Source organism: Chiloscyllium punctatum, chromosome 10 (assembly GCF_047496795.1).
Source record: "Chiloscyllium punctatum isolate Juve2018m chromosome 10, sChiPun1.3, whole genome shotgun sequence".
Taxonomy (NCBI): Eukaryota; Metazoa; Chordata; class Chondrichthyes; order Orectolobiformes; family Hemiscylliidae; genus Chiloscyllium; species Chiloscyllium punctatum.
This window is the reverse complement of record NC_092748.1, coordinates 62,342,287-62,355,717: the sequence shown is the minus strand read 5'-3', so window position 1 is coordinate 62,355,717 and position 13,431 is coordinate 62,342,287. Positions and strand designations below refer to the sequence as shown.

The window sequence follows — 13,431 nt, the reverse complement described above, 5'->3', positions numbered from 1 at the left end:
CAGGGGGAAACTATTCCCCTTCATGGAAGGGTCAATTTACAGAGTAATTTGGGGATACGTTCTGGCCAGAAACCTCGAGACATTTAAGAACTATTCAGCTGAACACTTGAAACACGAAAGAATATCAGGCTGTGAGCCAAATGCTGGAAAATGGGATGAGAATAGATGGATGATTCACGGCCAGCACAAACACAATGAACCAAAGGATCACTAAGTGTACTGTACAAACTTTATGATTAAATAACCAATCTCTTCAAAATGACAGCGTGTTTCCTTAAAATAGTGACCTGTCCCTTTGGGACTCAGCCTGTCTCTTTAGGATCATGGCCTCTTCCTTTTGAACATAAGACCAAGGAGCAGAAGGAAACCATTTAGCCCCTTGAGCCTGCTTCACCATTTAATATGATCATGGGTGATCTCAACTCGACCTCAACACTCCATAATTCTTTAACCCCTTACTAATTAAAATTCTTTTTATCTCCGCCTTAAATTTACTCAATGTCCCAGCATCCACAATACTCTGGAGGAGTGAATTCTACAGATTCATGACCCTTTGAGAGAAATTATTTCTCCACATCTCTATTTTGAATTTGCTAGCCCTAAGACTATAACCTCTCATTGTAGATTGTCCAACATGTGGAATCACCTTTTCTACATCTACTTCGTCAATTTCCTTTAGCATCTTTTATACTCCAATTCTTCTAAACTCGAGTGAGTACAGGCCTGAACTGTCAATCTCTCTTCATAAGACAAACCCCTCATCTTTGAAATTAATCTAGTGTACTTCCACTGAAGTGTCTCCAATTTCTCCAACTACAACCCTCTTCAAAGAATGGGAGCAAACTTGTATACAATACTCCAGATTTGGTCTCACTAATACCTTGCACAGTTGCAGTAAGACTTCTATACTTTTATACTCTATTTATTTCGCAAAAGATGCTAAACTTCCATTGGTCTTTCTCATTACCTGTTGTACTAGCATTCTAGTTTTCTGCAATTCATGCACAAGGACACCCAGATCCCTTTGCACTGAAGCAATCTGAGGTTTCTCTCTATTTTGATGATAACTTGCCTTTCTATTCCCCTGGCCAAACGGATAACCTCATATATGGACGCACCATTAAACTTCATTTCTATTTCTTCATTGCAACATACTTTCCCATTTATTTTATTGTCATCTGTAAATTTGGCTACAGTAAATTTTTAACACTGCATCCAATTCATTCATATAGTGTGTGAATAGTTAGGACCCAAGGACCAAACCCTGTGACCCACCACTTACTACTTGCCAACCAGAAAAGGACCCATGTATCCCGACGTTTTGCTTTCATGAGGATGTCATAGGACTGCTACACAGGAACACTTTGTCAGCAGCGTGGAGGCCTGAAGTCTCCAATTACTTTAAGGATCTCATCACTAACTGCAAGACCTGCACAATCTGCAGACCACAGCAATAAGAATCATTAATACCCACCACCTTCCTCCCTGTATCATGGGAATATATGGCCACAGTTCTACTTATATTCGATGGAAGGTCTGAGCTCATCACACTGATTATTAAGCCCAATGGATAGAGGTTAAGCAGCTTCATAGCACAGCTACAGATGCAGTTATCAGAGTCTTGTATGAAATATTTTCAACACATGGTATCCCTGATGAGCTGGTTCGGATAATGCGCCACAGTTTGCTGATGGGCGCTTCTGCTAATTTGCTGCCAGTTCTGTATTGAAACATATCACAAGCTCAACAACATGGCCACACTCAAATAGGAAAGTCAAGCACAGGGTCAGGACTATTAACTCACCCAGAGATAATGCTTCACCCAAAATAATGAGACCAAACATCTGGTCATCTCAAAGTTTCTATTGTAAATCACATAAGCTGTGACTAGTTGCTAACATGTAATGGACTGTATCTTGTTAACATCAAGAGACCCTTTAGTTAGCCTCGGAAATGAGTTTTCTCTACCACACTAGACCAAGCAGGCCCTATAGTTCCCACACTTTAACAGGATAGTAATTGCAACCTTCATCATACAATGTAGTGAGCTGGCATGACCACATAACTTGCATGAATTTTAAAAATCCAAACATAAAAGTTCTGAAATATGTATGTTGTATTCAACAACCCACAAAAATTTTGGTTTAGAAAGGAATTCCAATCATTTCTAATGTACAATACATCCTGAGGAAAAGAGTTCAATTGAATTCAAGAATCCCAGCATCATTTTCAGCTCCCTTCTTCTGATCTTTAATTGATTCTATGATTTGCTCAAAATAATTAACCTCTAATTGTCCTCAAGAAGGCACAGCAAGAGAGACCTGGTAGCCTTAGGGAAATACAACTAAACATACTTGTACTTCAATAATAGAATAATAACTTCTGTGTAACATGGGATAATATTCCTGCCCTAATTAAAGCGTTAATCCCTTGACTAGCTATAAATAACACCAAGCAAGATTAATTTGAAATGGTCATACACTTGAATACATGGTATAGGGAATTTAGGAAGAATACATCCTATTCAATTTGAGGTTTATTATCATAAAAAGAAAAGAACAACAATGTTTTATAAATATAAATATTGCTAAACATTTGGTATGGCTATATTAATGGTGTTACAGGTTACATTTAATTCTGAATTTGAAAAGGCCGATTTTTGACTTGTGTGCTGGAAGAGCAGAATTATCAAATAATAGTCTGGAGACTCCTTCTGGCATTGTTTTAGAACTGCACCTTAAGAACTGATGAAATTCTACACTAACTTCAAACCTTATGAAAATCCAGAGATACTGCTATTGTAGGTAAGGATTTAAAAAATCAGAGGATATTGTATATTACTTTTAATAAAATAAAGTGGAATAAGTAATTTAACTATCCACTTGAACTTCCTGAATGGAAATCTCAATCTATGGAACATTGAAAAGCTTCAAGGCAAAGCTAAAGAATGTGATGTTAAGGTTGTAGCTAGATTTAAAAGGAACAATTATGACAATTACTTTTGATTTGGTGTATGGATGGAAAAAGAATGGCTCATCAGCATAAGATTATGAATTTGGTGAAAAACTATCAATGTGTAATATGAATGGTTCTTATACAAAATAACTATGACTTGATACCTAGGAATACACATGATAGAAATCACTTTATTCGCATATCTTAATTTTCTAAATGTAATAAGTTTTCCAAGGTTAACCATTAATGCCCCAATTACAGATTTTGAGAAATAAGTTTCTTCTTCATCAGAACAAGTAACTCCACAGCAATCAAAGAAGGTAGAAAAATGGGTTGTAACACCCATATTATGAATTAGTATTTTTGACATGCAACTTACAGATTTCATGAGAACACTCCCATATATTAAATCACCTGGAATTATTTTTCGCAGCTTCATTGATACTAATTTTGGAGCAATTTTGTGTTACGAATATTGGCACAATGTTGCAGTTATCCAACCATTACAAGTATGACTTTAGGAGATCAGTTGGCAACTACTTGCCAGTTTGTTATGATAATGTTTGGGAGAAGATTTGTAGCTCGGGTGCTCGTTGTTGTGGTTCTGTTTGCCTAGCTGGGAATTTGTGTTGCAGATGTTTCGTCCCCTGTTATGATAATTTCTGAAACAAGTCAAGTTATTTTACTACAATAAATATCCATATGCACACATTTCAATGACTTAATTGATTCACAGAAATATATTAGCAGCTTTATACAAAGAACCTTACAAATCATAAGCTACCCAAGTGCATATTAGTTTTGAACTTTGCAGATTGGCTAATATTAACTGACTAACGCTTGAACTATATACTCCTTATGAATCCCCATCAGGAGATGCTTTTCTCACCATTCACAAGCCAGGTAATCCGAGGCTGAGGTTTGCCGTCCACTGAGCACTGCAGAACAAAATCCTCACCCTCGCTCACTCTGCATTCCTTCAATACGTTAGTGAAAAATGGTGGTACCTCCTCTTCCTTGGAGCCTTAAATCGATTAATCAAAAACAGCCCATCATAATTTGTACATAGATTCATTACATTTGCATGCTTTGGATGTATAATTTAGCCTTCCTACAATTATTCCAAAAATAATTTACTTGGTTAACACTTCTCTCTTTAATAAGGTATTGGGGTAGGAATCATTGTAATACTGGCAGGAAGTAATGTTCAAGTTGCCTCAGATCAGCTAGTTGACAGCTTCCTGAATTCAAATAATATAATTAAAATCTTGAGTGGAATTAAAGTGGAATTCAAATATGCTAAGTTTAATTAATTTGTCAGATACAACTTTTTTTTTCTCAAAGCAGAAGCTTTAACTAACTTATTTTAAACAGCCTGTCTCAGCTGAAGCAAGCATTCATGCAAATATATCCCACAGCATTAATTTAAAGGACCAAACAAGTTGTCTGCCAGTCAACTTAATTTGGGAAATGTGAAATCATATACTATGCTGTAAAATCAGGAAACCTTGTCTATAGCTTAGAAATTATTGTTGTCAACATTATTGCATGAACAGATTTGCCCAGATGTTATTTTAATGCAGGGTTTAACTGAATTATCACTAATACATCTACAAATATAGTAAACATGGTAGTGTCGTGTGATCACATCAATATTAATCAAGAAATGTGACCAACAGGGATTTCTTTGTTTATATTTTTGTCTGTCTGAACCGTAACTGTTCCACTAATAAGTAACTTTGTTCAAAGCTTACACATCAAAATTAGCAGACCAGTTCTGGTGCGGCTGAAGTTATGAAAGCATTTGGAAAAACAGCCAACAAACATTGAACTGAATGCTTGTTTCCACTAATATTGCCATACAATTTAACAATCATCACAATAAATAATTTATCCTGAAAGGCACACATTTTAACTGAAGTGAGAGCATGAGATAGCGAGTAATATAAGTATTTATTAACACATATTTGCTGTAGTAATAGCCTTTATTCCTCGGAGCTACTAGTAGGCTGAAAAATCTATGAAACCAAAACAATAATTTGAAGGGAAAATACTCAGAATTAGTATGCACATGAAATTACCTCATTTTACCTCAAAGACGAATATGCAGCTCAGCTTTAACAGGCTGCTACTCTACTAATTGCTATCTATAAAATGCACAATTAACTATCAAGCATTGACCATTTTATATTAATTACTGCATTATAAATTATAAGTGAGGAAATGAGGACTGCAGATGCTGGAGATCAGAGTTGAGAGTGTGTGGCTGTGAAAACACAGCAGGTCAGGCAGCATCCGAGGAGCAGGAGAATCGACATTTCGGGCATAAGCCCTTCATTATTCCTGATGAAGGGCTTATGCCCAAAATGTTGATTCTCCTGTTCCTTAGATGCTGCCTGACCTGTTGTCCTTTCCCAGAAACAGATTCTCGACTTATAATTTACAATAATTGCTCATTGTAACAGGTCAACATTGTAAAATATAGCATTGCTGTAAAGGCAAAGTCTCATGAAAATGTTTTAGCTGCCGTTAGGGTAATGGGATGATAACCCTTGAAGAGTACACAGAATATTTATTTAAATAGTCCTTTTAGTATTGAGTGGCAAGGACAGAATGTGATAAGGTTGTCCAGGTAGCACTTTACTGAAGAGACAATTTGTATGTAAATCCACTGCAAAGTGCACAAGGGAAGACATTAAGGACCAACCTTGTCAGGGTCAGGAGAAGGAGCAGCAGGCTCACAGACACCAGAAGGAAAATGTAGGTCTCCCCTGTCAATTCTCTTCCCCAATTATGACACCTTGTGAGACAGTCCTGACTACAGTACTCTCCAGTCATCTGGGTCTTGGCAGGCAGTTTCTGTGCCTCATGGTTTTTCATCACTTCCTAGCAGGTGAAAATTGACTGGAAATGTTTAATTGAGGCTAGTCAACTCAATAGTCTGAGCCTCAATCCTGGAGAAACAGACTGAAATTCTACCTCCACAACCAAGGTACAACCAGAACTAAAGTTCAGACTAAAGTGTTACTCACGAGGATTTTGCAGGTTTGCCTGAACTGAGTTGGTAATAGGAGCTGAAGACTGACCCCTGAATCGGAAGCACAGAGTTATTGCTGGAGCAGCTGCTGACTGGAGGCAGGCCTGTCACTGCCAGAAACAGTCTGGAGGCTACCTCATCAGATGCCTGATGCTAGGCAGTCTGTTTAAAAGCCCTACCTTTGTGACCTGGATATAGTTTCAATAACAGCAACAAATCTATAAATAGCTCTCTAGCCCTCATTCCTTACACACCGTCAAACTCCTAATGCCCCATTAATGCTAACACATGCCATCCCATGTCCCACTAACCCCAGATGGTCCCTCACACCCTCTATGTCAACTGATGCTCCTCCAACACACTCATGGATCCTCAAACCCTCCATATCAACCTATATTCCTCTATCCACCTCATGTGCGCTTATACCCTCTATGCCTACCCACGCCCCTCTATCAAGTATTCTTAACCCTTACATCTTATAAATGAATTTGTCCGATATCTACAATGGGCAGGCCCAGGAACCACGATGAGATGAAATAAAATATCGGCCCAAGTATCCGTTGCAGACAATAGTTTTAAAAAACACGCAATGTCAAAACTTTAATTCCTTTAAGTACTTCATTCTTTATATCAACATGCCTTTGTCTTAACAGTTCCACATGAATGATAGTTGATCACCTTAAGACACTTGGAGGAGGTAATTAAACTGAACTTACAGAAGCAACCTCTGCCCCTCACTCTGCGGAAGCAGTCAAGAAGCACTAATTTTCATGAGAAAAAACAGTGAAAGAGAAAACAGTTGCAGGTTGGATGTTTATGTTCTAAAACTTTAAAAGGCAGAAACATAAATGATGACAGCTTTAAGACTGAATACAGCTTATCCACTTTACCTGAATATTCATACCTATTCTGAACAAATCCAAATATTTACCTGACCTATCCCAAAGGGCCCTTGCCCTCTCTCTGAAAGTAGTGTTTTACCTCTCCAAAAGCAACATTACTTTTCCAAATAACTCCTGGCAGCTTTGCTTCGAATGTCAAATACCCGCAAATTGTGCTTTGGAAATCTCAGTAATGAAAGTTTTTCTGTTTGAAGACATATGAAGCTGCCTCCATGAATCATGGCTATACGTATTACAAGTCACCCCTGATTTCTCTCCTACTCCCTACACCACTCCTCTGCTCCCCCCATCATCCAAACTCCATGACAAAATGGTAGGTTCAGTGGCAGATCCTTTGGAATTGGGGTTCCAATGCTATTCTGGCTAAGGCACAGCACCATTCCATCTCTGTGAAAATTTAGGCCATTGAAGATTGAAATGCAGAAGAAGGGCCATTCATCAAATGGAGTTGTGTTGGCAGAAATGGAATTGTGCAGCTTAATCCCAATTTCCAGCTCCTGTTCCATAGCCCTGTAGGATGTAACACTACACGTGCATATCTATGGGTAGTGATTGCAATGAGGTCAGCCAGGCAGACATCATTGAATATGAGTTCCCTGATTGGGGCTGTTAAACTGGTCCAATTTGGGAGCTCTGGCTGACAGATAAGAATAGGACAGTTAGAGGTTCTATTCACTCTGAGAGCTGGCTCTGAGGAAACTGGACCAGTGTCAAGCTCTCTCCACAAGTAAATAAGGGTGACTTGGTGACAGGATACCAGCCTCTGTGAGTTATTTCACTATGTATTTAATAATGAGATGAGATTGCCTATATTGCTACATTGATATGAATTCGGGGTCAAAGTTATTTGCATCTGTCCAATTTTACACATTAGTTTTGCACTTTGAACCAAACTGCTTTTTTTAATATTTTCACACGCATTATCATTTAAGATCATAAGATATAAGAGCAGTTAGGCCATTTGGCCTATTAGGTCAGCTCTGTCATTTGATCATGACTGATATGTTTCTCAACTCCACTCTTCTGCCTTCTCCCCCTTGAACCCCTTCCTAATCATAATCTATCCATCTCCATCTTAAATACACTCAATAACTTGGCCTTCACAGCCATCTGTGGCAATGAGTTATACAGATTCACCACCATATGGCTGAAGAAATTTCCCCTAATCTCAGTTTTCTAGGGTTATCCTTTCACTCTGAGGCTGTGCCCTTGGGTCCTAATCTCTATTCCTTGTGGAAACATCTTCTCCATGTCCACTCTTTCCAGAACTCTCAGTATTCTGCAAGTTTCAATCCAACCCCCCCATATCCTTCTAAACTTCAGTGAATTCAGACCCAGAATCCTCAACTGCTCCTCATACGATAAGCCCTTTATGTGCGGAATCATTCTTGTAAACATCCCCTCCAAGACCAGCACGTCCTTCCTCAGATATGAGGCCCAAAACTGCTCACAATATTCCAAATGCAATCTGACCAGAGTCTTATACAATCTCAGCAGGACATATCTACTCTTGCATTCTAGCCTTCTTGAAATGAATGTAAACAGTGCATTTGCCTTCTTCGCTGCCAATGAATGTGCGTCTTAACCTTAAGAAAATCCTGAATTAGGTCTCCTATGTCCTTTTGTGCTTCAGAATCTTAAGCCTTTCCCTATTTAGAAAACAATTTACATCTCTATTCTTCCCCAAAATGCATAGCCTCACACTTTTCCACATTGTATTCCATCAGGCCAGTGCAGGCCATCCACAATCCCCTCGTTTACATACGCTGCCAATGAGCTGCCAAAGGAAGTGATGGAGGCAGGTACAATTACCACATGTAAAAGGCATCTATGGATGTATGCATAGGAAGGGTTAGAAGGATATGGGCCAAATGCTGGCAAATGGGACTAGGTCTGATTGAGACATCTGTTTGACATGGATGAGTTGGACCGAAAGGTCTGTTTTCTGTACTCACTCTATGACTCTCCCTCTTTCTCTGGGCTCCACCCACCCATCCTCATACCTTTTCCCTTTTCTCTCAACTTTGACTTCAACATAAATACCACTTTTCCCTAGCTGCTAACAGTTCTGGTTAAGAATCACCAGACTCAAAAAGTTAACTCTGATTTTCCCCCACATGCTGAAGACCTGCTAAGTTTCACCAGCGATTTTGGCTTTTGCTTCTGATCTCCAGCATCCACAATTCTTTGTTTTATTTACCTTCTTCTTAGTGACAGACATTACACTCACCTCTACCCCCAACTCTCTTGAAGTTCTGGTCTGCTACTGGGATCTTCCACTGTGAAGACTGATGCAAAATATCTATTCAGTTTCTCCATTTCTTTATTCCCTATTACTTTCCCTCCAGCCTCATTTTCCAGAAGTGCAGTATCCACTCTTGCCTCTCTCTCTTATTTTAAAAAGAACTCTTGCAACCTTCTTTTATATTACTAGTTATCTTATCTCCACCTTCCTTGGGATGAATTTCTGCTGTACCTCCCAAATGATCCCAGAAACACCGAACCTTGCTCCTTCACTGTCTTCCCTGCTAGGCTCCCTTTCGAATCAACTCTGGTCAGCTCTTCCCTCATGTCGTTGTAGTTACCTTTACTCAATTGTAATATGATTATATCTGAGGGAGAGCTTACCAATTAGATACAAAATTAGCTTGATGGTAGGAGACAGAGTGGTGGTGGAGAGTTGTTTTTCAGACTGGAGGTCTGTGCCCAGCAATGTCCCTCACGGATCAGTGCTGAGTCTACTGTTATTTGTAATTTATCGAAGTGATTTGAATGAGAGTTTAAGAAGCATGGTTAGTAAGTTTGCAGATGGTACTAAAATTGTGGTATAGTAGATGGTGAAGAAGATTTTCTACAATTACAAAGGTATCTTGATTAATCAGGCCAATTGATTGAGGAGTGGCAGATGGAGTTTAATTGTGCTAAATTTGAGGTGTTGCATTTTGGTAATTTGAACAAGGGCGGTTGGGGAGTATTGTTGAATAAAGACATCTTGGAGTTCAGTTACATAGTTGCTTTAAATTTCCATTACAGGTAGACAGGGTGGTAATGAAAGCATTTGGAATGCTTGCCTTCTTTGCTCAGATCATTGAAGAAAGGAATTAGGACGTCATGTTGCAGTTGAGGCCACTTTTGTCATACTGTGCACAGTTCTGGGAGGTGTGCCATGGGAAGGATATTATTAAATTGGAGTGGGTGCAGAAGGATGCAGCCGGGACTAGAGGATTTGAATTATAAGGAGAAGCTGGATAGGCTAAGACTTTTTTCACTGGAGCATGAGAGGTTGAGGAATAACCTTTTAAGATTTATAAAATCATAATGGGCATAGATAAGTGAATAGCAAAAGAATTTTTCCCTAGGGTAAGAGAGTTCAAAACTGGAAGGCATAAATTTAAGGTGAGAGAAGAAAGATTATAAAGGGACCTGAGGGAAAATGTTTTCACACAGAGGGTAGTTCATACATGGAATGATGACGTGGTAGATGCAGGTACAGTTGCAGCATTTAAAAGACACTTGGACAAATACATGAACAAGAAAGGTCTAGAGGGATATTAGCCAAACACAGGAAAATGGGACCAGGTTAGATTGGGAAACTTGGCTTGGACAAGTTGGACCGAAGGGTCTGTTTCAATGTTGTATGATTCTATGACTCTATGATTGAAGCCTCTCCCTCTCAAACTGCAGGGTGATTCTGTCATATTATGGCCACTGCCCCCAATGGGTTCCTTCACCTTAAACTCCCCAATCAGGATTGCCTCATTGAACATCATTTAATCCATAACTTCCTGTTCCCTCACGGGCTCTACCACAAGCTGCTCTATAAAAAACTCAAAGACTTTTCACAAATTCCTTTTCTTAGCATCAGCTACCAACCTGATTTTCCCAATCCACCCATATACTGAAGTCTCCCATGAATATTATAGGAGAGTCTTTCTTATATTCCTTTTTTATCTCCTGATTTGTTTCCTGCCCACATCCTGATTAATGCTAAGGGACCTGCACACAACTCTCATTAGAAGCACTTTTCCTTTGCAGTTCCTCAACACTATCCACACAGATGCTATGCCTTCCAACCCAACATCGCTTCTTGCCATCGATTTAATTTAATTTCTTCCTGTCAAGCCAAGTAACGTGGGATCAAGTAAAATGTAGGCAAGACTAAGTAAAGATGGCATGCCTCTTTCTGAACTGAGCATACATTGGTAAAATAGTTGGATCTTTTACGACAATCTGAAAGTAGTTGGGGTCATTTTCTGGTACAAGGTTACGAATTAACAAAAATCCTCTCAATAGATTTTGCAATCTAGCATGACGGGATCTGATTGCATGATCTAATATATGAATGTAAGAATACTATTCCAATATCACACGAACCTATTCCTAATTCTTCCTGTAATAACATTACAGGAAATTACTTAATGGAACAAGGCTACTTGCCTGTAACACTTAATGTCCAATTCCTGGAAAGTTGGCCTCTGCGGTTTGTCACTGTGCAGCTGTATGAGCCACTATCTGCCATATTTACGCTGCTAATGCAAAGAAATTGAATCCCATCCTTTTCATACATTTCAAGACCACCTGTTTGATTCAGTAAAACTCCATTTTTTGTCCACTTCACTTCTGGTTTTGGATTTCCTGTAACTGTACAATACAAACTTAAATCAAATATCGTAATACAGTACATGAAATCGGAAGGAACTTTGAGAAAAACAAATAATAAATCAGTCATTATAACCCTGCTGGATGATCATTTAAATCATTTTGGAGGTGGTATAGCAAGGAAACCAAGGTATAACAAGGAAAACAAAGGAAGGGATTGTATTGCTACTTGCATTGGCTACTTTAAAAGTGTCGATGACCTGCAGTTATCAAAAAAAGCCACTCACAGTGAATCTCACAGACAGCTGTTCTTGAACAACTTCATAAAATAATCTATAGAGATAAGATTGCACTTTGCCCCCTAAAAGGTACCCAGTCATTGGCATTTAATTCATTTGAAACAAACCAGCTCTTTTTAACTTGTCACTGAATGATGTAACAATCCAATATCATAGCATTCTCAAACTGCGAGATGTATTTATCCAAGCAGGTCTAGAATGAGATGCCCACATCAATTCTATTTTGGAATGAGCTAATAGCCTTCTGTACATGTTTCACTAACTGAAATACCATTTCCTCTCAAGCAACACTCTCAGCACTATTTTCACATTTTATTCGTCCGATATTGTACATGGGACTCCTGTTCCCAATCACAAAACAACAATACAAAGTAATTGAAAATGTTCAGAAAGGGCTTGCAAAGTCACTCTTGGCCCTAGTTAATGTAATTACTCAGACACTGCACATGATTGTGGCCTAGAGACACTCTCAAACTGATGTAATAAATTCTGCCATTCTTTTGCAAGCTTGCAGTCAAGCTACAAAATTCATTATTTGTTACCTGCAAATAGATCCCACAGTGGCTACAGAATTCACACTAACTGAATTAAGGTTTTGCATTATTAAATTTGTGAAAAACCTAATGCTATATCTCCTCTGCACAATAAAAGCTATAATAGTTGTTAAACTTTGAACACTTGATAGTGAGGAGTCCCTAGTCTGATAGTTAGTACATTATTCTACTCGGTTCTTTCTAACAATCTTTGAATTTTATACATTACTTGGTATGATTGGTTGTAAAATTTATGTCAATTTGGCTTTTTACTGAAGTTAATTTCCAAATAAATAAACCTCTGATGATTACTAATCTACACCCATTGATTGTGATGCAAGTATGAGAACTTCACAGAACATGTTCACTTGAATTATCTCGAGATCCAATTAGTGCTAATCACATTAGTCATTGGCAGTATGCATCCCTCAGGGATGAGTATCTTGAGTCGCTGGCATCACTCAAAATTATCCTGTACCTCTTAAAAGAGTATTATAGCATGAGCAGGTGCTGAGAGCAGTGGTTGAAGACAATTTGATCTGGAGAAAAAGAGTGAAGAATGGTACAACATAGGGAATGGGTTTGCACTAAAGTCTTTAGATGCTGCACAGGAGGCCTTGCTGGAGGAGATGCAAAGGAATAAAGATGTCCTGTGTCCATAGAATGAAGGAGACCTTCCAGATTGAGAGTCAAAAGGCAGTGGGGGCAGACTGACTTAGAGTTGAATATTGGAGCTCAAACCCCAAGGACCTGTCTGCAGAAAGCTCCAGGACTTCAAAGAAGTGATCAAGGTCAGTGATTTTTAAAACATTTTAACCTTTTTTCTAATTAACCTGTTTAGAGATGATATTGTACATCTCTGGAGCAGGTGGGGCTTGAGCCTGGGCCTCCCAGCCCAGCGACAGGGACACTACTGCTGTGTCACAAGAGGGCCCTTCAAGGTCAGTGAATCTACCCTTACATGTCATATCCCATTGACTGCACTAACAACATCAGGCACAAATAAATACATCACTTGGCTACCAAAAATCCTTATCAATCAGGACTCAGTTGCAATGCTGACATGTTTCACATTATCCTCACTCACAGGGTACTGCAGTAAACCT

The 13,431-nt window shown here is 38.8% G+C and overlaps 1 protein-coding gene across 2 annotated transcripts in view; it reads right to left on the bottom strand.

Moving 5' to 3' along the window:
* Window positions 1-13,431, bottom strand: part of LOC140482229 (myosin light chain kinase, smooth muscle-like) — a 430,871-nt gene that overhangs the window by 187,791 nt on the left and 229,649 nt on the right. For both annotated transcript variants that reach the window (XM_072579340.1, XM_072579341.1), the window contains 2 exons: window positions 11,332-11,535; window positions 3,845-3,979 (listed from right to left, as the gene is read on the bottom strand). In XM_072579340.1, coding sequence (XP_072435441.1) covers window positions 3,845-3,979; window positions 11,332-11,535 — 339 coding nt within the window. The remainder of the gene's footprint in view (window positions 1-3,844; window positions 3,980-11,331; window positions 11,536-13,431) is intronic.